Genomic DNA, 23,925 nt, shown 5'->3' with positions numbered 1-23,925 from the left:
AAAAATGTAAGAAAAGCATAATATTAAAATCCGAAATTGAACGGTAGCCCTTCGTATCTTTGCCAACAACAGCATGTCGTCTTCTAACCATTTTATTAAAGTGTAAATAGATTGATTGAATTCAACTCACCAAACTTACTTTACCAGGTCCGATCGGGATGTGGGAGATGTTGGTTGGGGGTTCCGACCACCATAACCTACTTGATCTACCAGTTAAACTATGATTCATAAGTTAACACAGTACATGAAGAGGTCTACAATCAAAAGGATCCTATATAGTGGCCATGCATATGAATACTAACAATATGTCGATAAAATTTATCAATTTTTAATACATATATAGTTTGAATCATATACTTAAGTACCTTTGTTCATATCTTGAAGTAGTCTGTTGTATTTTCATTTTACACGAGGCAAGTATACCAGTCTCAGAGCAAATCAGGGAGGTGTTGGTATATTTTGCATATTTTGCCTATACACTGTTATGAAAAAAATCCTGCTATAGATCATTCGAAGGGTATGACACTCTTTTGGGACGTTGGAAATAGGGGGTAAAAGTGGGGATGTGGACTATAGGGGGTAAAACAAGAGGATCATAAGAACCCGAATCCATTGACTGACTGGAATAAAAAACACAATCTTTATACTATATATACCCTAAGGATCATTCAACTCAAGTCTCAGAGAAAAAGATCTTACGAAAAACTTTACGACGACGACGACGAACGCCACATGATCCTTTGCGCCAGGTGAGCTAAAAAATGCATAGGGATTTGGAATAGATCTATGGCGTAAAAAAATGGGCTCTGGTAAAAAGCGGAAATTGGGAAAAAATTACAAAAAACGTTGGAGTTAGGAAATGAGCATGCCATGCACCCGGTGTCACCTCCCTCTCATTTTAACATATTCAGCTCTATTTCTATATAAGTGATGAATCCAAACCAATATAGTATCTGTAAATGGTTCTAAATATTTAGATTGAACTTTAAAGTAATCGTTGCTCTATCTTTATGTGACTGTAAGTACCAGTTTCAGAGAAGATGACACGACAATGCAGCAGTTTAGGAGAATTTTAAATTTCGTGTCATTTAAGCAGAATCAATACAATTTGTTTCAACCTTTGGCTAATTATTTACTTATCCGGCTTTGCAAGTTTTGTATAAAGTATGTAATATGTCTCTCATTATCTCTGCATCTACGTGTATTACAAATTGGTCTTTGCATCTACGTTTATACAACTACTAGTATATGATAGAAAAACAAAGGATATGGGGTATTCATCCATGACACAAAATCAGTACATACATGTATATATATTGACGACAAAAAGTCACCAAAAAGCAAAGGAACGTTCAGCGCTTTTATTACTTATTTTGTGTAGTACAAATGTAATACATTATTAATTACAGCTTCCAAATTTTGGGGTTTGCAAGTTCCCGATGAAGGTTAAACCAGAAAAGGAATTCATATTAATATTTCACTTAAACTTTTCCGGATTCTTACATCGATTTCTATTATTTTTAGGGGTTGATCCAAGGTCGAGGAAAGGGGGAAAGGCGTTCAGGTACTATTGATCACTATTGTTCGTAATGATAATAAGAAGCGACGAGAATAGCAAAGCGACTTTTAATAACTGTTTTTTATACACAAAAAAAAGTTTTTACGATTTAAGGGAGACGTAAGCACTCTATTCCCCTACCTGAAACTTGCATTTCTTGGAGCCAACGTTTATAACTTAATACAAAGAGATGAATATGAAAAAAAATAGATTACATAAAAAATCTGTTTGGAGGGTCTAAAATACTGCGTTAATTATAATTCCTCACAAGCTGTGTCAATCGTATTCTGCAGTTGATGTGTGCACAACATGGATTCTATAATATATACATTGCCGCTTTCGCGTCTGCGGAAAACCCCTAGCTGAGCCCCTATGCTACAATATTGATGTACTATCTATGTGTATTATTTCCCTGATTTATAGTCATGCTCATGTAGGAATATTTGTACACACCAGTGCCCGCCAGAGGCTACCATTCTTTGAAACAAACGATATCTATTTTAAGGTAAGTGAAACAATACTTGAGTATGTCATGTTTGAAATATTTATTAATTAGCCCTGCTAAAGTTCTATGTATTGCTGATGTTGGTTATTTATTACGTTTACGCTTTTATTTGAAATCGGTCATTTCAGAATGAAACTCTGGAAAATGTTGTAATATATTTTAACATGGACATGATGGATGAACAATGAACATATATTTACAGATTTAGTAAGTATATGGGCTATCAAGATTGTTATGAAAGTTTGCAAGTATAAACTATAGCATGTATAGCAGACCAACCCATGCATGACATATGTCAGAGAAATATCGAAAAATAATATGTGCAACTTTTATACTTTCCAGATCGAGGATTTGTATAGTATACTATACAAATCCTTGTCCAGATGCATATATAGCAAATTATAGATCCAAAAATGAGAAGTACCATGAATGTAACTATAAAATGCACATAAATATCACAAAAAAAAGCACCAACCATTCTTTTCGGGGTGGGATATCTATTTCATAAAAAAGGTTTTTTTTTATGAAGGGAAGTGAACAACATTTTTTTTCAATTGAAAATTAGACAATATTTTTTTTTGTGGGGAGGCGAGGGTGTGGCTTGGGATTAGATTAATTGGTCGATTTTTAATTTCATGAAAATAAAAATATTTGTTTCAGAAGGGAAGTGAACAATAACAATATACTTTATTTTGAAACACTCAGACACATATATACATGTGTAACAAGAGGCAAAATACATAATCATATTTATGGTTGCTACAGAACAATGTTAACATATAATCATATAATTTAGAATATAATTACAATATTTTAACTAATTTGTTAATGATAAGTGATAAGTTCTTCATAACTTTAATACTAAGTATTGCAAAATGAAAGCAGTCCTTTCATTTTCTCAACACATGGATACCTGTGGTAATATTCTGAAATATGCTTATTCCTTATATTTTTAAATAACAATAACAGATTGGCACTCAAATAGATAGTGAAACTCATTTCCAATTGACAAGGAGCAGAGATTACACTGTCTTTAATCTCTAGGAATTCCATTTCATCTTTCTGTTTCTATTTGTATTTTAAGGTTGCAGCATCGCAGCTTAGTAATATTTTTACGATCCGCAAATGAGAGTCTTAATAAATATTTTTCTAAGCCAAAGTCGATTTTGAAAAGACCATAATATTCCCCCCTCGATGAGTTTTGGATTTGACTGTGCCACTGTTGGATGAATTCGTCTGTTAATATTCGTTTTTATCTGAATTGGATCTATCTTTGATTGAATATTCCATATAAAGCTAAGTCCAGTATTGTCAAATATGGATTTAACATGTTCAATCCATTTAAACTTATGCAATCCGGATTCGTTCAATTTGAACATTGTATGGTACAAAATGGAAGAAAGTTTATGATTATTGCAAATAATTCTGTTCCAAAAATTAACTATTCTAATTTTAATTATGATATCGATGAAAATTTGGGAAAAAAATAAATATACATGAAAAAGTAGGGGGAAAATAGACATGACAATTTTTATTTTAAATTATTTATTTGCGAACCCCAGTCGTAAGAATTTACTTTAGAATTAAATGTTATTGCTACTAAAATTTCCAGTTAATATATATAAAACCTTTAGGGATCACGGACATCTTTTATTTATTATAATGATAATACTAGTAGATAGTCGAATCTTCTGCACAGCACAAAAAACTTTCAAAAAGGCAAAAGGTATCACAATCTAACAACAGAGAATTTGAGCATGTCGAGAAAGGTATTTTAATATGAATCATGTCAGTACCGAATATTTTGTGAATTACGGTAAATTTAGATATTTGTCTCTTATGGATTTAGTTAAATCAATATATTTATAGATGAATATTTGATAATCCAAAACTTATTAGTTTACGAATCTGGCTTATAAAGCATTATATTAGTATTATCTTCAATTCGAGTCTAAATCATGCAAATGATGCTTGGTCATTTACTAGGATTTAATATTTAAAAGCCTAATAAAACTAGATGGACCCGTTTTATTCCCGGATTAACATACATTTCTGTACATTTAAGGAATGACTGTAATATTTTTTCTGTCTATGAAGAAATAACATAAAAAATGTGGTGCACACTGAATAACTCGCGTAGCCGGTTATTTTAAAGTGTGCACCACATTTTTTATGTTATTTCGAATAGACAGAAAAAATATTACAGTCATTTCTTATAATTTAATTCTAAATTCCATTTTAAACCGGAGTAAACCATGAAAAAACGTTGATGACGTCACGGTCACATGACAAAATTATGTCTATGAGCTGATAAACAAAACAACGTCAGCCAATCAGAAGACGCGTTACATCCAAAATTAAATTATATTTCTGTGTGTGTAACTTTTCTATTGGACTATTGGTTATATCTCTTCTCTTAAAACATTGTCCACGGTTTGACCAATCTGATTCAATACAGATCATGCGGCGTTTTGCATTTGCGCCGATTTGCATTTCATTTGCGCCGATTTTTTTTTCATTTGCGCCAATTTTTTATAGGTAAATTACAGGTAAATAACAGGTGAATGTTATTTTTCATTTATCATTATAGACCTCTTCCGTTCGCCAGTTGTACAAATGTTGTGAATTGTCAATCATTACATGTATATAACTGTTGACCTCTGCTCACCACGGGGAGGTGGAAGTAGGATTTTTAGCAGGATAAGTCAAATGGAAAAGCACTATGTTCACATACTTTAAAATCAAGAAGTAAAGACCTAAGATAAAAGCACTCTGTTTTTACTCTGTTTATACTAAAATGACGAATTAAAAATCTATTTACAACATTAAAATCCATAAAAACGGAATACATTAAAATTATAAATCTGTTCTTGCCGAGTATTTATAGGCAACACATCTAACATATTCCTTTCTTGTGATTTCGTCTCTATATTTGTCGTAATTGTCAATAACGAAGTCCATCTTTTCTTTCTCTGGCTAACGTACTGATGTGGGCATTTCTAAAGTTCGCATTTTAACATACGTAACGGCCTGGAGTCGGTTTCACAAAAAAACTTACGACTAAGATCGATCGTAAGTATACTGAATTGTTAATGACTTACGATCAATCTTAGTCGTAAGTTTTTTTGTGAAACCGACTCCTGGATTTTCTTAACTTAAACATAAGTAAACAACGTTTATAACCAGATTTTACCAATATACATTCAAGGTATAGTACATGTACAAATATTTACTCACCTGTATTAAACTGTAAATGCAATTAGGAGCAAATATAAAATCGGCGCAAATGAAAGAATGACAATTTTAAAAATCGGCGCAAATGTCATACGCCCAGATCATGTGTCCAAGCTTTGTTTACAAGGATCTGAAAACACTCCGTTATACTTTCTGTTTTAAAGACTTTTCGGGATCTTCTGTTTTTTTCGGATTAATACACATTTTCAACAATTTGAAGGCTAAAATTTCATTGGCTAATGTTAAATAATTACCAGAACAGAAAGTAACACGGAGTGTTTTCAGATCCTTGTAAGCAAAGCTTGGACACATGATCTATATTTTAATCAGATTGCGGTTTGACGCTCTTTGTATGTTAAAGAACTCTTGCAATGTTTAACGCTCCGAGGTGTCCGTATGTGGTCTCCTGCAAAGCAAAATCTCGGCCAATACCCAAAAGTTTCTTTCCCAGTGGTAGCCCTATTTCCCGCACTTCATTCTGAGCCTAACACTGCAGAACCTACCTATTGTATTCATTGTTAATTCGTTCTTGTCCTGAACACACTAATATACGAAATAATTGCCACAGGACGTTTAGCAATCAACAATCAATCAATTAATCATGGTTTAGGGCATTATTGAAATCTAATATATTGTGTTGAACGGATATGTAAGATAACGATAATCCCTTAATTCATGATTGAGTACGAGCGTTAGCGAGTAGTAATCACGAAGAACGGGATAAGATTACTCAACTCTACGCAGTGTCGGTTATAATTGTTTATAAATAATTCATATCTTCTTTTTTTTGGCATCTATGGATTAGTCTTAGTTATGTAAGGACTATCATATTTTGATATTTATGAAATTTTAATAAATGATGTTTTAGACATTTAGATGATACAACAGTCATAATAGTACGAAGACATATTAGGAATTCATGTGTATTTATATATTAAAGTTTCCTGATTGTGAGTATAGTTGTAAACTTGTAATTTTAAGTAAGGAATTATCATGTTTATATAATTCAATACATTCAAATTTGAGTTACAACTAAATTTCATTCCACAGCTAATATTTTATTTCATTTCTTTACATCAAATGCTACTTAATTTGTCATAAATATGATGAAATAAGAGTTCCTCCAAAATATTAGTTCCAAACGGAAGATATATTCTGTAATTTTAGTTACACTGAATATAACATAGTCAGTGTATATATATATATATATATCTATGTTGCACTTAATATTATATAAATGTTATAACCCTGTTATCAGACGAACCAAGATGCCAGATGACCTTTTACCTAACCTTGATGATATACAAACCAATTGTCCTTTATCAATATTAATTAAGAAGCCAGGAACGTAATGACGATGTATACCTTAGTATCTAGATCATTAATTGACTTTCAATGATCATCAGTACCTCATCAGGTGCACGGATTACAGAATAACTCGTAAAAAAATCCGGTTATGGATCACACTATATGATCACCAGACAATTCTATATATATGATTCTATTTATCTTGATACATTTTTAGATTGACCAGAACATTCTCAGAACAATCGTGTGCTTGCACTGATGTACACATATACAAGAACATTCTCAGAACAATCGTGTGCTCGCACTGATGTACACATATACAAGAACATTCTCAGAACAATCGTGTGCTCGCACTGATGTACACATATACAAGAACATTCTCAGAACAATCGTGTGCTCGCACTGATGTACACATATACAAGAACATTCTCAGAACAATCGTGTGCTCGCACTGATGTACACATATACAAGAACATTCTCAGAACAATCGTGTGCTCGCACTGATGTACACATATACAAGAACATTCTCAGAACAATCGTGTGCTCGCACTGATGTACACATATACATTGTATCATCGTATTATCTTCATGCAATTTTAATAAAAGTATTATTTAAACCTTTGTGTTACTAAACCATTACATTACACATATTTGTACCTGACAGGTCTTCTTCTTCATTTTCCGATAAGCGGCCACAGTCAACTCGTTAACTATTCTGCCACAACACCATGGTCAGTATCGACAACAAGGTTACTTTATCGTATCTACATCAGATTTTAGTACATTGTGGATTAAGATCTAAGTTAGCTTTTATTCTGTTTCAGGATGTCTTTAGATGAAAGTACCACGATGTCTGTTGTAAAACAAGAGTATGTTAGTTTTGGAGGAGACCATAAGTATAACGATGAGAATGTATGTAGTTTGTTAAGCGAATGCGAGGAAGATACGCCGAGAGTAATACACTATGATAGCAAGATTGACGTTGGTAACGATGTTGTCTCGATAAAGACTGAACTCATCAATCAAAACAGCGAACATATGGCAGAGAAATTCAAATATGAAAACAACGTCCAGAACCACGAAAATAATGAGGATACTTATGACAAAGACGGACTTGAAACGTACGAGGAGTATCGAAACGATGAAAGTTACCATGAGGATGACGAGGAAAGCCATTACGGAAGTGACGTCACCGATCAAAATTCGGAGGAAGATGACTCCAACATGTCTAAGTCTAAGTATCAATGCAATTTTTGTTCACGACAATTTCGAGACGGAAGATATTTAGAACTACACCTAGCCTCGCACACTGGTGAAAAGAAACATATCTGTAAATATTGCAATAAAGGGTTTAGCACACAATACAGTATTCTGGCACACATGTCCCGATATCATCCCGAGGAAGGACTATCTAGATATGCATGTGATAAATGTGATAAGAATTTTTATTACCAATTTCAGTTAACAAGCCATGCCAAAACTCACCTTGGACTGAAACCCTACAAATGTAAACTTTGTGCAAAAAGCTTTAGTCAGTCGACAGGATTGAAACAACATATGAGTCAACACACGGGTGAAGGTATTTTTACATGCGAATTTTGTCAAAAAACTTATGGAAGCAACCAGGCATTACAATCTCATACGAATACTCATACTCGTAACACTGAATACAAGTGCGAAATCTGCAATGCAATTTTCTATGTGCGTGGGAATCTGACGAAGCACAAATCAACTCATTCTGAAAACCGACCATGGAAGTGTTCGATATGCGGCAAAGGGTTTAAACAAAGTTCCTCCATGCATACACATTTGGAAACGCATAAACCAAAGGCGGAAAGAAAACCAAAAAAGGTTATAACAAAAGATTTCAAATGTGATGTTTGTCATAAAGAATACTCATGTTTGTCCGCGTTATTAACCCACGAGAAAATTCATAATGGCGAATTATACCGATGTGATGTGTGTGAGAAGGTGTTTGTACAACAGATTGCTTTAGATATCCACATGAGACGGCATACTGGTGACATGACACATAATTGTGAAGTATGTGGGCGGAGCTTTGGTTGCCATGACTACTTGAGACGTCACATGAGAATTCACACTGGAGAGAAACGCTACAGTTGTGACGTATGTGGTGCATGTTTTACCCAAGCAGCAGCGAGAAACAGACATAAACGTATACACACTGGTGAGAAACCGTATAAATGTGAAGTGTGTGATCGTGCTTACGTTGACAAGCATTCTATGTTAAAACATGCCAGAATCCACTGGGAAAATGTAGATCTAAAATCTTTTAAGTGTGAAATCTGCAAGAAAGGATTTACCTCAAGATTTGGTTTGAATTGTCATTTGAAATCTGTACACGACGGGACTAAAGACCAGAAATGCGAAATTTGTGGAAAAACATTTGCACTAAGATGTTTTCTTATGCGTCACATGAAAACACACAACAAGGAAAACAAACAGAAGAAAAGGAAACGAAGTGAAAATGATAGATAAGAATATGGACTAACTATGTATATCATTATAACTAAATTTCAACGTCTAGCGTCAATTATCATAGTAACACTTATCTTGTCCTTTACTTCGTCAACTTTAAATGCAAAATGGACCATTTGTTAGCAATTACTGAGTACAAGAAGAACAATGAACTCCACTTTGTAATAATTGAAACCAATATTTCTGCTTTAAATTTTATCTTGTTTTAACGAATATTTGACTTATCGTGCATGTATGAGAGTCTTCATCTGTAATTTTTTTGCCTATTTTTTCGATATTCTTTATTTTTCTCGTCCATCATTCTCTAATCTGTAAATTTCATCCAGACCCTTACTTCTCGCTTATTATTCAATGAAAAAAGTGAAAGCAAATCTTCTGATTCTGATTTAAAAAAAAAAACTTGTTTAAAGAACTTCGCCTTTGTAAACAATGAATATCAATGAATTTAGTACCTGATTTTTTTTGGAATCACATGACCAGTTTTGACCAATCGTAACATGAATTATTCTGAGATATATTTTTGTATCCAGACACCCGTTTAACATGTTTAATCATACTTTAACCACTCGACGTCGGCGCTGTTAATATAAAAGAAAAAAAGGGGGAAAAACAAATGAACATAAACGCTTCTTCTTTGCAAGTATCCGGTTTATTACAGCTTTAATTTGTATACATTGTACATGCATGACATGTTTCATAGTATTCAGAAATCCATATTGACGTTGGCCAAAGGGTATGTATAGACAGAGCTCTATTTGATTTTTTACGTTCATAAAAAAATGTTTTGATGGTACCAAACATGTCAAAAGTCTGTAAATTATATTTGTTAAGTTACATCTAAACTATATATGTATGCTTGAGTGTATATTTCGTGCATATGAACAATGTCCGTTTGTTTCATAGTGTGAACCATCAGGTTGTTTTATATTATTTTTTTTTAAATATAAAAACGAACTGTTAAACCGGGTTACTCTTTCATTCTTTTGTTACCCGTTTCACTATTGATTGGCTAGTTTTTCTCCCCTATCCATCATACCCTTGTTTTCCAGTGGCATTCCAAATTTCTCGCCCTTCATCCCGACCGACCATACATTGCAGAAAATATCTTATGTATTTATCGTAATTTGTTCTCGTCCTTGTCTATTTGCAACTGGGCGTGAGGCAATCAACAAATATTATAATAGATAACAACTCTTACTTTTAGTTTTGTTGCTATTTAAAAAGGTAAAGAGAAAAACGATAATGTTGATTGTATGAACCACCTATGAGGGAAGTGACACGGGGTGCTCAATTTTGCAAATCCCGGGTAATTTTTTCCCACTTCCCACGTTTATTTCCTTCTTTTCCCCAGATCCCACTGTTTACCTCCCATAACTCACATCCCAAACGCGTTCCCTTCCCCCTTAACTATGACACAACCAAAAAGGCAGGATGAGCAACTTGGCAAAAAAAAAAAAGGCAGGATGACAATTTATGTAAAAAATTCAGGATAAACTAATAAAAAAAAGGCAGGACCGAATAGAGTGAAAAATAAAAAGGCAGGACAGAGATTACAACTAAAAAAAACTGCAGGACAAAATTTTTCATCCTAGCCCCCCCATAAAAATCAAATGGTAGCTCCCTTAAACCGGTTCAAACTGATTTTCACCAAAAAGTCCAATACGATCGGTTAACTTGTTCAAGCTGTTTATGGTAAAATGTTAAGAGTATTGATATTTAAAGTAAATGTTTTGGAGTATTCATGGAATCGACAAGGTCTTTATTTTGTTGTTTATATTTACAGGTTCATTATTGCATACTGATTATCTATTGAATAAAATTCTTTACACCTTATTTCGTGTACCATCACAGCGTAGGTGCAATGTAGCGATCTATTCGGATCACCTCTGTCGTCTTGCGCTGTCTTCTAGTTGTCAGTCACACTTGAAAACGACTTGACTGATTTAAACCAAATTTTCACAAGTTCCTCTACACGACATAATCCGTCTCGGTGGTCACGTGGTACATGTAGCATACTCGCCTCGAGTGCCAGAGGTCACGGGTTCGATCGATCCTCGGCCGTGACAAACAAACGACTTTAAAATTGGAACTTGCTGCTTTCTTGCGAAGGCTCTTCTGCCAAGCTATCAGCTATTATGAATAAGATAAAAGACTTGTGGGCTCGGAGTCAGAACAATGTGTCCAGACCAGGTAGGGTGATACCACATAGAGACAGTTCCTGGTGCAAAACCTTTCAGATCACCTCCATAAAGGCAAACCCCAAAAGTTCGAGCAGAACAAGATAGGCAGGTCAAAGAACTTCTTGACAATGACATTATTGAACCCTCATGTTCTAATTGGGCTTCACCAGTCGTCATGTGCTTCAAGAAATCAGGCGAGATGAGGATGGCGATTGACTATAGGAAGGTTAATTCCCTCAGTATTCCTCAGACATTCCCATTACTCCATATGGAGAGTGTATTTGATGCAATTGGAGAGGTTAAGGCTCAGTGTATTTCTCATGTGTCGATTTAAAGTCTGGTTTTCATCAGGTCCCTCTCACTTAAGAGAGCAAACATAAAAGTGCTTTTATCACACAGACAGGAATCTATCAATTTAAGAGGATGCCCTTTGGTTTAATGAACAGTCCTATCACTTTTCAAGCTATGATGTCTCATGTTCTTCGGGGCCTCTACTGGAAATTTGTATTGGTATATGTCGATGACATTCTCATTTTCTCTCAAACTTTTGAAGATCATTTAAATCATCTGTCCCGAGTCTTTGATCGGTTGAGGCATGCTAATTTAAAACTTCACCCTAGTAAGTGCCATTTTGCATTGAAGGAAATTATGTTTTTGGGTCATATCATTTCAAGAGAAGGCGTAAAAGTAGATCCAGCTAAAACCAGTGCTGTCAGCAAGTTTCAAACCCCACAAACACAAAAACAGTTACGAAGCTTTCTAGGCATGGCAAACTACTATCGTCGTTTCATTAAGGACCATTCTAAGATTGTATTTCCTTTAAACTCTTTACTTCACAAAGACCAACCTGTAAAACTGAAGTGGACTCCAAAGTGTCAAACAGCCTTTGATACTATCAAGCATGCCCTTGTCAATGCTCTTGTTCTTAGTTATCCAGATTTAGACAAGCCTTTTATCCTTACATGAAATGCATCTGATACTGCTATTGCTTTTGTACTAGGACAACTTAACTCTGATAAAAAGGAATATGCTATTGCCTATGGTAATAAATCTTTAACAAAAGAAGAGCGCAATTATACCACATCTGAAAAAGAGTGCTTAGCTATTCTCAAAGGTGTTGAAACTTTCCGTCCTTATCTGGCCAACAGTGCTTTCACAGTCATTACTGATCATAATGCTCTAGTTTGATTAAAGTCAGCTAAGCACACAGGTAGACTTTCTAGATGGGCTCTTAAACTTCAGGATCTTAATTTTGACATTATTCATCGTCCAGGGAAAAGTAATGTTGTAGCTGATTGTCTCAGTCGTGTACCCAATCCTTTTCGGGCCACACAAATTGACACTCTTTCTATACCGACTCAAGATCAGGGTATATCTTCTTTCGACTCTATTGATTCCCATGTTCCTTCAGAAAACTTGAGTTCTGAATCTGATGATGACTTAGAGTTTAGAGCAGAAGTGCATTTCTATTATGCTTCTGAACATGCAACAGATTGTCAAGCATGTCCTATTATATCTGCTGTTGATACTGAAAACATTCAAAACATAGTTGAGGATAAACCTGCACTCTCTGAACTACAAAAACAATGTCCTGAATTTTCAGCCATCTACACCTATCTTGAATCTGATGACCTTCCTGAGGAATTAAAACACAAAGATAAAGTTGTTTCAGAGAGCAAGTATTTTTCTTTGTCAGATGGTGTTCTTTTTCATTGGTATCAGAAACGGTGCAGAGGCATGGACCCTGAGTTTAGAAGAATCAAACAAATAGTCCTTCCTTAATCTCTTCGACTTGAAGCTCTTCAATCATATCATGATTCATTGGCAACAGGAGGACATTTTGGTATTGACAAAGTCAGCAACTCTCTAATACAAAAATATTGGTGGAAAAGTATGCATCAAGATATCACAGACTATGTTAAATCCTGTGATTGGTGTCAAAGAGCTAAGCAAAACTGCACCCCAAACAAACCCCCACTTACCAAGAGGCCTCAAGTTGGTCGTTTCGATAGATGGCATATAGATGTTCTTGGCCCTCTTACTAAGAACTCTCAAGGTTACGAGTACATTTTATTGGTCATAGATGCTTTCAGCAGATGGTGTGAAGCATTTCCCATGAAAACCCAAACTGCAAAGGAAATAGCTGATAATCTATACACAGGAATTGTATCTAGATTTGGTTGCCCAAGAGTTTTGCTAAGTAACCGTGGTCAGCCCTTCATGTCAAAGATTGTCAAAGCCATGTGTGAAATCCTCCAGATCACTCAGCATCATACCACATCTTACCACCCTAACACAAATGGCACTGTCGAAAGACAAAATCACACACTTGCTCAGTCACTTCGAACTTACTGTAATGATACCCATGACAAGTGGCCTTCTCTCATCCCAGGTATTATGATGGCTTTTCGAAGATCGGTTTGTGCAACCACAGGTTTTTCTCCATTTTACATGTTGTTTGGCCAAGAGATGAAAATCCCATTTGATATTGCATTAGAGCCAAAAGACTCCTTGCCACAGGACACACGAGTGTACATTGATCAGTTCCTGTCAAATATTAAGATGTCACACAAGATTGCACTTCAGAATGAAGCAGCTCAAAAAGAAAAAGACAAAGTTAGGCATGACCAAACAGCTAGAGTACGCACATTTTCTATAGGAGATCTTGTTTTACTAAAGGTACACAAATTTCCCAAAGGTCAGTTACGAAATCTTTGTGACAAAGCTTCTGGTCCATATCGAATAGAAGAAATTGGCCCAAACAACACATATGGTATCAGGAGAATCTCAGACCACAAAAAGCAAGCTTATTTTGTCAATGCTACCAATCTGCAACCATATATACGACCTGATCCTACTCGGCAGAGACTCGCTCAAGAAGTTCAAAATATTCTCCCAGATCCAGACTCAGACTCTGACTCAGACCCAGAAGTTGAACAAGATGATGAAGCAACCCCAGATGTAGATGTTGAAGCAACCCAACAACCCATCCCAATCCCCCAGAAACTTCCGGATCCTGCTACAAGGTACCAAATCCAAAAAGTTTTACGAGGTCGACGAAAACATGGACGCAGAGAGATGTATATAAAATGGCTTGATGGCTCATGCACTTGGGAACCAGATACATGCTTTGACGAAGAAATGTCTGATTTCATTAACAGTAGATGGACAAAACAAGGAAAACGCAGGAAATCCTACTTTAATTGATACTGGTAAACTCGTTTTCTATCTATTAGTTCTTTTGTTTTCACTCTGATCCACTTATTTTATTCCTCATTCTGGTCATGTTTCAAGTCATTGTTTTTCTACATTTCATGCAAAGAAGTCTCTACTTGAATTCAGTATTCAAACGTGACCATGACCAGGACCAAGAAAATACATGTGAAAGAAAGATACATCAGTATCACCACCTTGTTCACAGAAAGATACATCAGTATCACCACCTTGTTCATAGAAAGATACAAGATACATCAGTATCACCACCTTGTTCATAGAAAGATACATTAGTATCACCACCTTGTTCATAGAAGGATACATCAGTATCACCACCTTGTTCATAGAAGGATACATCAGGATCACCACCTTGTTCATAGAAGAATACATCAGTATCAACCTCTTGTTTATTATAGGATACATCAGTATCAACCCCTTGTTTATTATAGGATACTTCAGTATCACCCCATCCCTTTTGAAAATGTATGAAAAGAAATTTTCACCTTAGTTCTAATAGTATATTATTTTATGTCTTATGAGGTTCACCAATTACTACTTTTGACTCATATACCTTTTGGTAATAATAGGTTGAAGAAATGCTAGCTTGAGATTATTGTTCTAGATATATATGTCTTAGTTTATTATCTATTCTGATAAGTGGCTTTACTTGTACTCAGATCCCGAAACTTGGATTTGCTTTTGATGTTATTTTACAGATATTTCTGTAGTCTTTAGTGCTAGATTGTATGTTGAGACGTCAACTTGCAGTCACCTTAAAATTGGCATATCTAACTTTCTGCATTTGATATTGTTGTAGGCCATTCTTTGACTATTTGGAACAGTCTCCTTCTAACCTATATAGTCCTTATAAGTATGTTTTCTGTTGGTGCGGCAACCTCATCCCCTCAAGATGTCTTCCCAATATTAGATTTATTAGATTTATCCTTATGCCCATCTTTTCAAGACCATCGGTCTTAGATTTGACTGTTGCCTCATTCCCCTCATGTAAAATGTTTGCAGTGTGGTCATCATTTGAAGTTACAAATAAGCTAACCCAAAAGTTTGTCAAAATTCCGATCACACTTACCTTAAGTTTTCTCCCATTATAGAATTAAGAAAGTTTTGGCACAACCATTTAATGCCTATATTTATGTGACACATCAAGGTTTCGCTATACTATGTTGAGTCAGCCAGCAAATGCTTCTAAGCCAAAAGTTCAAGCATTAGCAGCTAAATCAGATTCACTATACCCTAGTCTTTTAGCATGAATTTTCAATTCATTTTGTCAGTTAGTGAACAGCTAATTTTCGAAAAGGTTTATTATTGTACCTTGTTTGTCACAATTCAATAATTCTTAATGTGTATATGTTTATATGTGTAAATATGACCCCTTGATTTTTCGTTATTAGACATGACTTTATTCAAACTCCCCCTTTTATAAACACAGGCACACACTGAATTTGACGGGGTTACACATGTTTATGGGCGACCAACTTTTTCCTAACATGAGACAGTTGTAACTGCACAAAATAAGAACAAGCTAGATAAATCTATTGAAAAGGCTTGACTCATCATATCGCCTGCTGACACAACACACCAAAAAAATCCAAAAATACTTAGGAAACAAAGCATCGATCGGAGAGAACTTGCAGTTATACTCAAAGGTAGTTCGAAGCCAATAACAACAAAAATAAAATGCTCCGCTGGACGCAGCTTGATTCGACCGCAGAGGTCGAACACTGAACAGTTGGGGCAAGTATGGACACAACATTTAAGCTTAAAATAGCTCTGAATTTTGATTGTGATTGAATATTTGATACAGCATAGGTTTGTGACACAAAATGAATGTGGTCAAAGAACTGAAAAATTTGAAATTGGACATTTACCTATTAAGGTCCAATATCCAAAATCTAAGTACATGGTTAGAATCAGCATATCAAAGAACCCCAAGAATTCAATTTTTGATGAAATCAAACAAAAGCTTAATTTAGGACCGTGTAGACAAATTTAATAATGGTGCCCAAAATCCAAAATCTAAATACAGATTTGGGTCAACTTGAAAACTGGGCCTAAAATCAAAAATTCTTAATACAGGTTTATTAACAGACAATATAAGCATAGTTTTTAAAGGAGTTCGCTTCACCAAAAAAAAATGGGGAATGTATCCATGGAACACAGATTATGCCCCCGCTTGCATATAACGTTATAAAGGGACATAACTTAAGACCAGTAAAAATGACGCTACCCAATTTGTACTTGATCTGGGTTTTGTGGTAATAAGCATTGTGTATAAGTTTCATAACATTTGGTTGAGGAAAACTGAAGTTAGAGAACGGAAACGAAAAAATCAGCATTTTTTCCATTTGTAAAGGGGCATAACTCTTGAACGGTAAAAGTGACGCCACCAAAATTCAAACTGGATCTGTGTTTTGTGGTAATAAGCATTGTGTATAAGATTCATAACATTTGGCTGAGGCAAATTAAAGTTAGAGAACGGAAACAAAAAATTCAGCAATTTTTCCATTTGTAAAGGGGCATTACTCTAGAACGGTAAAAGTGACGCCACCAAAATTCAAATTTGATCTGTATTTTGTGGTAATCAGCATTGTGTATAAGTTTCAATGTATTGGGTTGAGGCAAACTAAAGTTAGAGAACGGAAACCAATTTTTGGACATACGGACGTACGGACGGACGTACAGACGGACAAGGTTAAAACTTAATGCCCCCTCCGCTACGGCGGGGGAATTAAAATATATATAGCATTCAGAAAATTAGTTTATACAGAATAACAAACAAACCTACCACAAAATTCTTCAAACAATTTACCAAAGAAAAGAAAAAAATAATTTCCAAAATATCATTTATTATTAATACAATGTCTTTAAAAATCTATAAAACTTATCTGTAATTATCTTCAAAATATCTAATAATGAACAGTAAATTTTAAGCTATATGTATACGGTCATACAGAGCTTATCGTCAACAACACTTAGAAAACACAAAATTTTCAAATAAATCTGTCACTCCCATTATAATTGTGTAATTGATTTTACTATCATTTATTATCATTACTGTAGATTTTCTTTTCAGTCTTGGCATGGTATTTCAGAGATATCATACTGGAAAACAAACAACAACAAAAATTAAAGAAGGCAAATAAATTTGAGATCTATAAAAACACTTAGTTTAATCAAACTTTATATATATAATCAATAGTTCCCAATATTTTTTCTTTCATTTGTCACAAACTAATATCTGCAACTTATCTATCAATGTCAACAACTTTATCTACACAATGTATTGTACCGGAATATATCCTTTAATAAAAATAGATTATTATCTAATTTATTTTTTTTATTATTAAGATGTAACATAACATAATGTATGGCACAATTGTATTTAAAAACTTCACTAACCTACACTTCCACTTCAACAGATGGACAAAGGTCTCATTTAATTTCCAAGGGAATTTTCAACCATAAGAAAATATTCAAACATGTTAACAATCTTTAATTAGAACACAATGCATACATAATTAACACCATAATTAATATATCTGAATCTGCAAATTTATTTTAAACTATGACTCAATTTAAAATTTCTATAATAAATCTATAAATGTAGAGCTTGATTAACTGTTTAATACCCCAACCCTTCTATTGTGGTATGGAACCTTGAGCTAAAATTTCTTACACATCCATACTCTTATACTAAAGTTATTGTCTGTGGACCAATTTATTTTCCATGAACCAGTGATGTAAACCACAAAAGTTAGATATGATTTTACAACAATGACCCAACTTAAACTTTCTGTTAATTGTGCAATACCATCTCTGAATTTAGATTCTGAGCAAGTATGTAATAATAGCATAGTTTCTGGCACAGAATGATTGTTGTATAAGATTTTAAATAATTTTGAAATTGGACATTTACCAATTATCGTCCAATATTCAAATTCTAAATACATGGTTGGATTCAGTTTTTGTTAAAATCAAACTAAGTTTTATTTTGGATACTTTGGACCTTTATGGGGTTCAGTATGAAAAACAAGCCCAAAATCAAAAATTTTAAACACTGTTAGATTGCACGCATTAAAGAACACCAATGATTTAATTTTTGAAGAAATCAAACAAAGTTTAATTTTGGACCAACTTTGTAAACCAAGCTCAATATAAACAAATCTAAAACCCTGTTGGATTGATCATATCAAATAACACAAACAATCTAATTTTTGATAAAATCAAACAATGCTCAATTTTGGACCCCAATTTGGACCATCTTGAATACTGTGCCCAAAATCAAATATCTAAATACCACTTAGATTCGGCATATCAAAACACTTGAACCATTCTTTTTTTTTTAAATAAAAAAAAACTTTAGTTTGGGACCCTTTGTTACCTTAATGTGGGCCGACCATGCCCCAAATCGAAAATCTAAATACACGCTTAGATTCAGCATATCGAAGAACCCTAAGAATTAAATTTTTTCTTAAATGAAAAAAGTTGTATTTTGGACCCTGTAGACCTTAATGTGGACCAATTTGAAGACAGGCCTCAAAAGAAAGAAAATCTAATAAGATTCAGCATATCAAGGAACACCAATTATTTAATTTTTAAAGAAATCAAACATAGTTTAATTTTGGACCCTTTGGACCTTAATATGAATCATTTCAAAAACAGACTCTAAAATCCAAATATTAAATACCCAATTAGATTCAGCATATTAAAGACTCACAAGAATTCAAGACTTTTGAATTAAACCCCATTGAAATTGCTAAAAAATAAGCAATTTATACAAAGTATTGGTTTTGGTCCCTTTTAACTAAACCAATAGGGTCATAACCCCTAAAATCAATTCCAAACTTTCCTTTTGAAGTATGGAACCTTGTGGTGAAATTTCATAGACATCTATACTCTTATACACCAATTATTGTCCTGAAACATGAAAAATGCTTGTTTTTGGCCCCTCATTCCTAAACTGCTACGACAATAACCCCCAAAATAAATCCCAACCTTCCTATTGTGGTATGAAACCTTCTGCTAAAATGTAATAGAGATCCATACACTTTTACTCAAGTTATTGTCTCTGAACCAGACAAATAATTGTTTTGGTCCCTTTCTGGCCCCTAATTACAAAACAGCTAAGACAAAAAAACCCAAAATCTATCCCACCTCTCTTATTGTGGTATTGAACCTTGTACTAAAATTTCTTACACATCCATACACTTACACTAAAGTTATTGTCTGCGAACCAATTTATTTTCCATGAACCATTAAAACTGACCTTTTTGACCCCTAATTACAAAACCGCAAAGACAATAGCCCCCCCCAAAAACAATCCCGGCCATCCTTTACTGGCATGGGACCTTGTGCTAAAATTTCATAGAAGTCCATGAACTTATACTCAAGTTATTGTCTGCGAACCAAAATTTCTTCAGACGCAGAAGTAGACAACACCATAACATAATGCTACCTGCGGTAGTATAAAAATCATGTGTCCAAGACTAAAATATCAATTAGTACACATCCAATAAATGAAGTGTAAAAGAGGCCATGATTGAAAAGTCTGAGAAAAACATAATCTTCCGCATTTCTGAAATAAAAGTATCAGCATAATGTAGGATGTTAGGTTCAGTGAATCGGTCCGTCTTTTATCCATGAGGGTCTGGATGGGCCCTTCAATTCTGTATTCTTAAATTTTTTAAGTCATTTTTCTTAATTCTTTATACATTTTGTCCATTATTCTATTCTTTATATATAAGCACCCCATTATTCTCTATTCTTTATTTTTTTGGTATATTTTCTCTATTCTTTATTTATTTGCCCTTTATTATGCACTTTTGCCCATTATTCTCTATTCTGTAAACCCCATCCAGACCCTCATCCATCTTCGGAACATTGTTGTGCACCTGCTATTTTCATTTTTTGTCCGATTGGTTTTTGGTATTTTTTCATACTATTATATGGACTTCACCATTTCTGCCTATATTGTTTGGAGACACCACGCGCCTCCGTTGTAGGGTTCACACATTTTAGAATATACAGTATTAGGTGATAACGCCGCTGCCGCTGGTTTGACTTATCGCATTGCCGTTTTAGTTAGCGCATTTCGTCATAATTAGAAGAGAAACCATTGTGATGTTCTCCAACATTAACAAACTTGAAAATATATTTAAATTCGTCAAAGTATAACATGTATACAATGATGTATGTCAATATTATTCAAATTTATGCATATTGGCGGATCCAGAGTTTGGATATATTGCTTTGTTACTGCGGACTACTATTTTATGATTGTATACTAACAAGTATTTTCGTAGGCGCAACTCCACCTAAGCGATATACTTGATTCAAATAAAACATTAACATATGTACTTTGCACTTTACATCTCCTATTTTATTTTTTTACCCATATGATTTTTTGGTTTTTCCCATAGAAAATATGGAACTTTGCCCTCTTAACAACAGAGGTGGACACCTTGTATACAGTAACTGTTCATAACAGAATGACCTTTATCAGTGAAACTTTCATGGAATCATTCCTAGATAAAGCCATATTATATGTAAATCGTGACCGATTCGAAACATTTATTGGATGAGACAAACTTAAGTTAGTGTGCGGAAACTGAAAAAAAATCAATTTTCCAAATTATAAAGGGGCATAACTCTAGAACGTTGATGACCTACTGCCAAAATTTAAACTCGATCTGTCTGTGTGTTATGGTACTTGGAATTGTGTATGATTTCCATAAGATTTGGATGAGGAGAACTTAAGTTAGAGTGCGGGGAAAAAAATGGGACGGACAGACGGAAGGACGGAAATACGGACAGAAGGACGGTCAAGGGTAACACTTAATGCCCCGTTAAATAATTGTGTAGTTTATTATAATTACTTCCAGTCATTGACCATTCATCAAATAAAATCCTTCGTAAACCTTCCGCACATGATGTGTTACAACCATAGATTTTCTGTCCGCCATGTCGGACGATAACCTTTGCGCGGATTTATTGAGGCAATATCCAGATAGCGACTCTCAATATCAGCAGCAATTGTATGCAAGAGTTGACCGATCGTTTGATTTCGGACAATTCTCATCTTACAGTTAAACTCTATCCATGTTATTATTGCAAGGATTTGTTTGGTCACACTTCGAAACTAAAACGACATCAAAACAGTCGAGCTCTCTATATGATATATCAGTGAACACTGTTGATAGTAAACTCGGTATCGATATTAAATAGCAAATACAAGTTATTTCTAGTATATTTGTGTTCTTATATAATACAGAAAAACGCAAAAATAATTGAAATTAATAGAAAACAACAAAAATAACAGATTTTGGAAATAAGGGGAGGGCTAAAGAAAATTGTTCTGTCCCCAAGTTCCCGTTAAGTGTTTACAAGTTTATTCTTTGAAAACAATGTCCCATCTTCATCATTAGATTTTACCTTTAACCAAAATGATTAAAAAGAAGAACTCACATTTTAATCGAAATTTTTCCAATTAATAAATGATTTATTTAAATGCGAAAAAAAAGCTTTTAAATATTACCACGGCCGCATATTTAAAAGAATGTAAATCCTTCAATATTACAAACAGCTTACTTAATTTAAAGATATCTTAATATAAACTTTATATTTTTTGCCTGTTATTCCTAATTCTTTATAGTTTAGCACCCTATTATTCTCTATTCTTGTCTAATTTTTGTCTATTCTTTGATTTTTTGGCCCATTTTTCTACAGATTTGACCCGTTATTCTCTATTCTGTAAGCCCAATCCAGACTCTTATATAACATGTCCCGTCATAGACCACACTTGTTGATCAGTGCATGGCTAAATATATATTCAGAAGCATATGCGTTTCTGGCCTATATTTCTTTTACACCTCTCTCGTTTGCATAGAGATTGTTTAATGTCATATCAATTTGAAAATAAATATATGCATGCAAAGTCAAAGTCAAAGTCAAAGATTTTATTGATATACAATCCAAAATCTGGATTGTCATCAACACACAAACAAAGAACAAACATTAATCATACAATACATAACATAAAAAAAATATATATAAAGAGATATATATAAAATCTTGTAATTTTTCGATTTGTTCCCCCTTCTATCTATTTGACTCAGGAGGTACAGTTTTGAATACTGTAATACAATTTATATAATATACAACAAAAATTAATTGAAAGATTATTGAAAGATGGTAAAATATCTGAAATATTCTGAAAAAAAATGTATTCCTCAAATCATTGAGTTTGGTACATTTTATGGTAAAGTGTAATTCATCTTCAACTTCAAATTTACATTGGGGGCATAATCTGTTTTCTAAATCAATCATTTTATGTCTGCCTTTTTTCAATCATAAGGATATTATTGCTTATCCTTATTCTTACAAAGTTTGAAATATCAGCTATGTCTATATATAATTTTAAAAAGTTCTCCATATCAAATTTCTTCTTCAAATCCTTGTAGATTCTTAATTTGTTTCCTCTTTTATCAATAACACTTTTTGAAATGGAATGGTCCCAAAATTTTATGAAATCATTTTTCAGTTTTTGATATATAGCAAAAGTTAAACCATTTTTACTAAATGAATTTGGATTTTCCCAGACATGTTTAAATCCAACTTTTTCAAATAGCAATTTAAGTTTTGTTCTATACCAGTCTGAGTTATTATTAACACTTGATGAATAAATCTTATTTATTAAAACTATCTGGATTTGAATTGATTACATGATGCCAGTAACCTACACAAAGTTTGATAGCACCAGCAGAACATGGGATCATACCCAATTCTCCCAAATTTGTTGCAGTTTTGTTAACTCCTAAGATGTATTTAGCATATTTAATTTGTACTTTTACGCATGAGTATAATAAAAAAAAGTATACATGAACATTTCTTTTAATAAATCATTACGTCACAAACTGTAAAGTGATCTTCTTTGAAATGCAGTTCCATCAAAATTTGGCGTATATACTAAAACTTATCCTTTAAAAAATAAGAAGATGTGGTATGATTGCCGCTGAGATAATTTCCATCAGAGCCCAAATGAAGTCAAAGCTGTATGTATTGTTTGTTTTCGAAATTGAATTCTCAATAAAGTGCAACGCATACTTAGAATGGTTCTGATTCCTTAACTATATAAATAAAATTCGGCAAATAACAAAATTATTCAACATCAAAAATTAAACCATGCCAAATTAAATTACTTCCAAAGACAATGATTTAACGCAAAAGCGTAATTAATTATGGGTTAAGCATTTCTTTATTATGTTTACAAATCATAAGATCAAACTATTTCATTTTTAAAATATGTTTTAAGGCCAATTAAGACACTACTAACATGACAAACGAGATGAAAATTCAACACTGTGGTGCAAACTTAACAGAATGTGGCCTGAGAAGAAGATAAAACCTAGATC

General features: G+C 33.7%; 1 protein-coding gene across 1 annotated transcript; it reads left to right on the top strand.

Moving 5' to 3' along the window:
- The first annotated feature begins 1,969 nt into the window (after window positions 1-1,969).
- On the top strand, window positions 1,970-9,237 carry LOC127721777 (zinc finger protein OZF-like). Its single transcript, XM_052228569.1, has 2 exons — window positions 1,970-2,063; window positions 7,430-9,237. The coding sequence occupies exon 2, from the start codon at window positions 7,431-7,433 to the stop codon at window positions 9,102-9,104; it is 1,674 nt and encodes a 557-aa protein (XP_052084529.1). The 5' UTR covers window positions 1,970-2,063; window position 7,430; the 3' UTR covers window positions 9,105-9,237.
- Window positions 9,238-23,925: the final 14,688 nt, after the last annotated feature.

The sequence above is a fragment of the Mytilus californianus genome, unplaced genomic scaffold (assembly GCF_021869535.1).
Source record: "Mytilus californianus isolate M0D057914Y unplaced genomic scaffold, xbMytCali1.0.p SCAF_12, whole genome shotgun sequence".
NCBI lineage: Eukaryota > Metazoa > Mollusca > Bivalvia > Mytilida > Mytilidae > Mytilus > Mytilus californianus.
The sequence above is the reverse complement of the archived record's forward strand: the minus strand, read 5'-3'. Positions and strand labels throughout refer to the sequence as shown.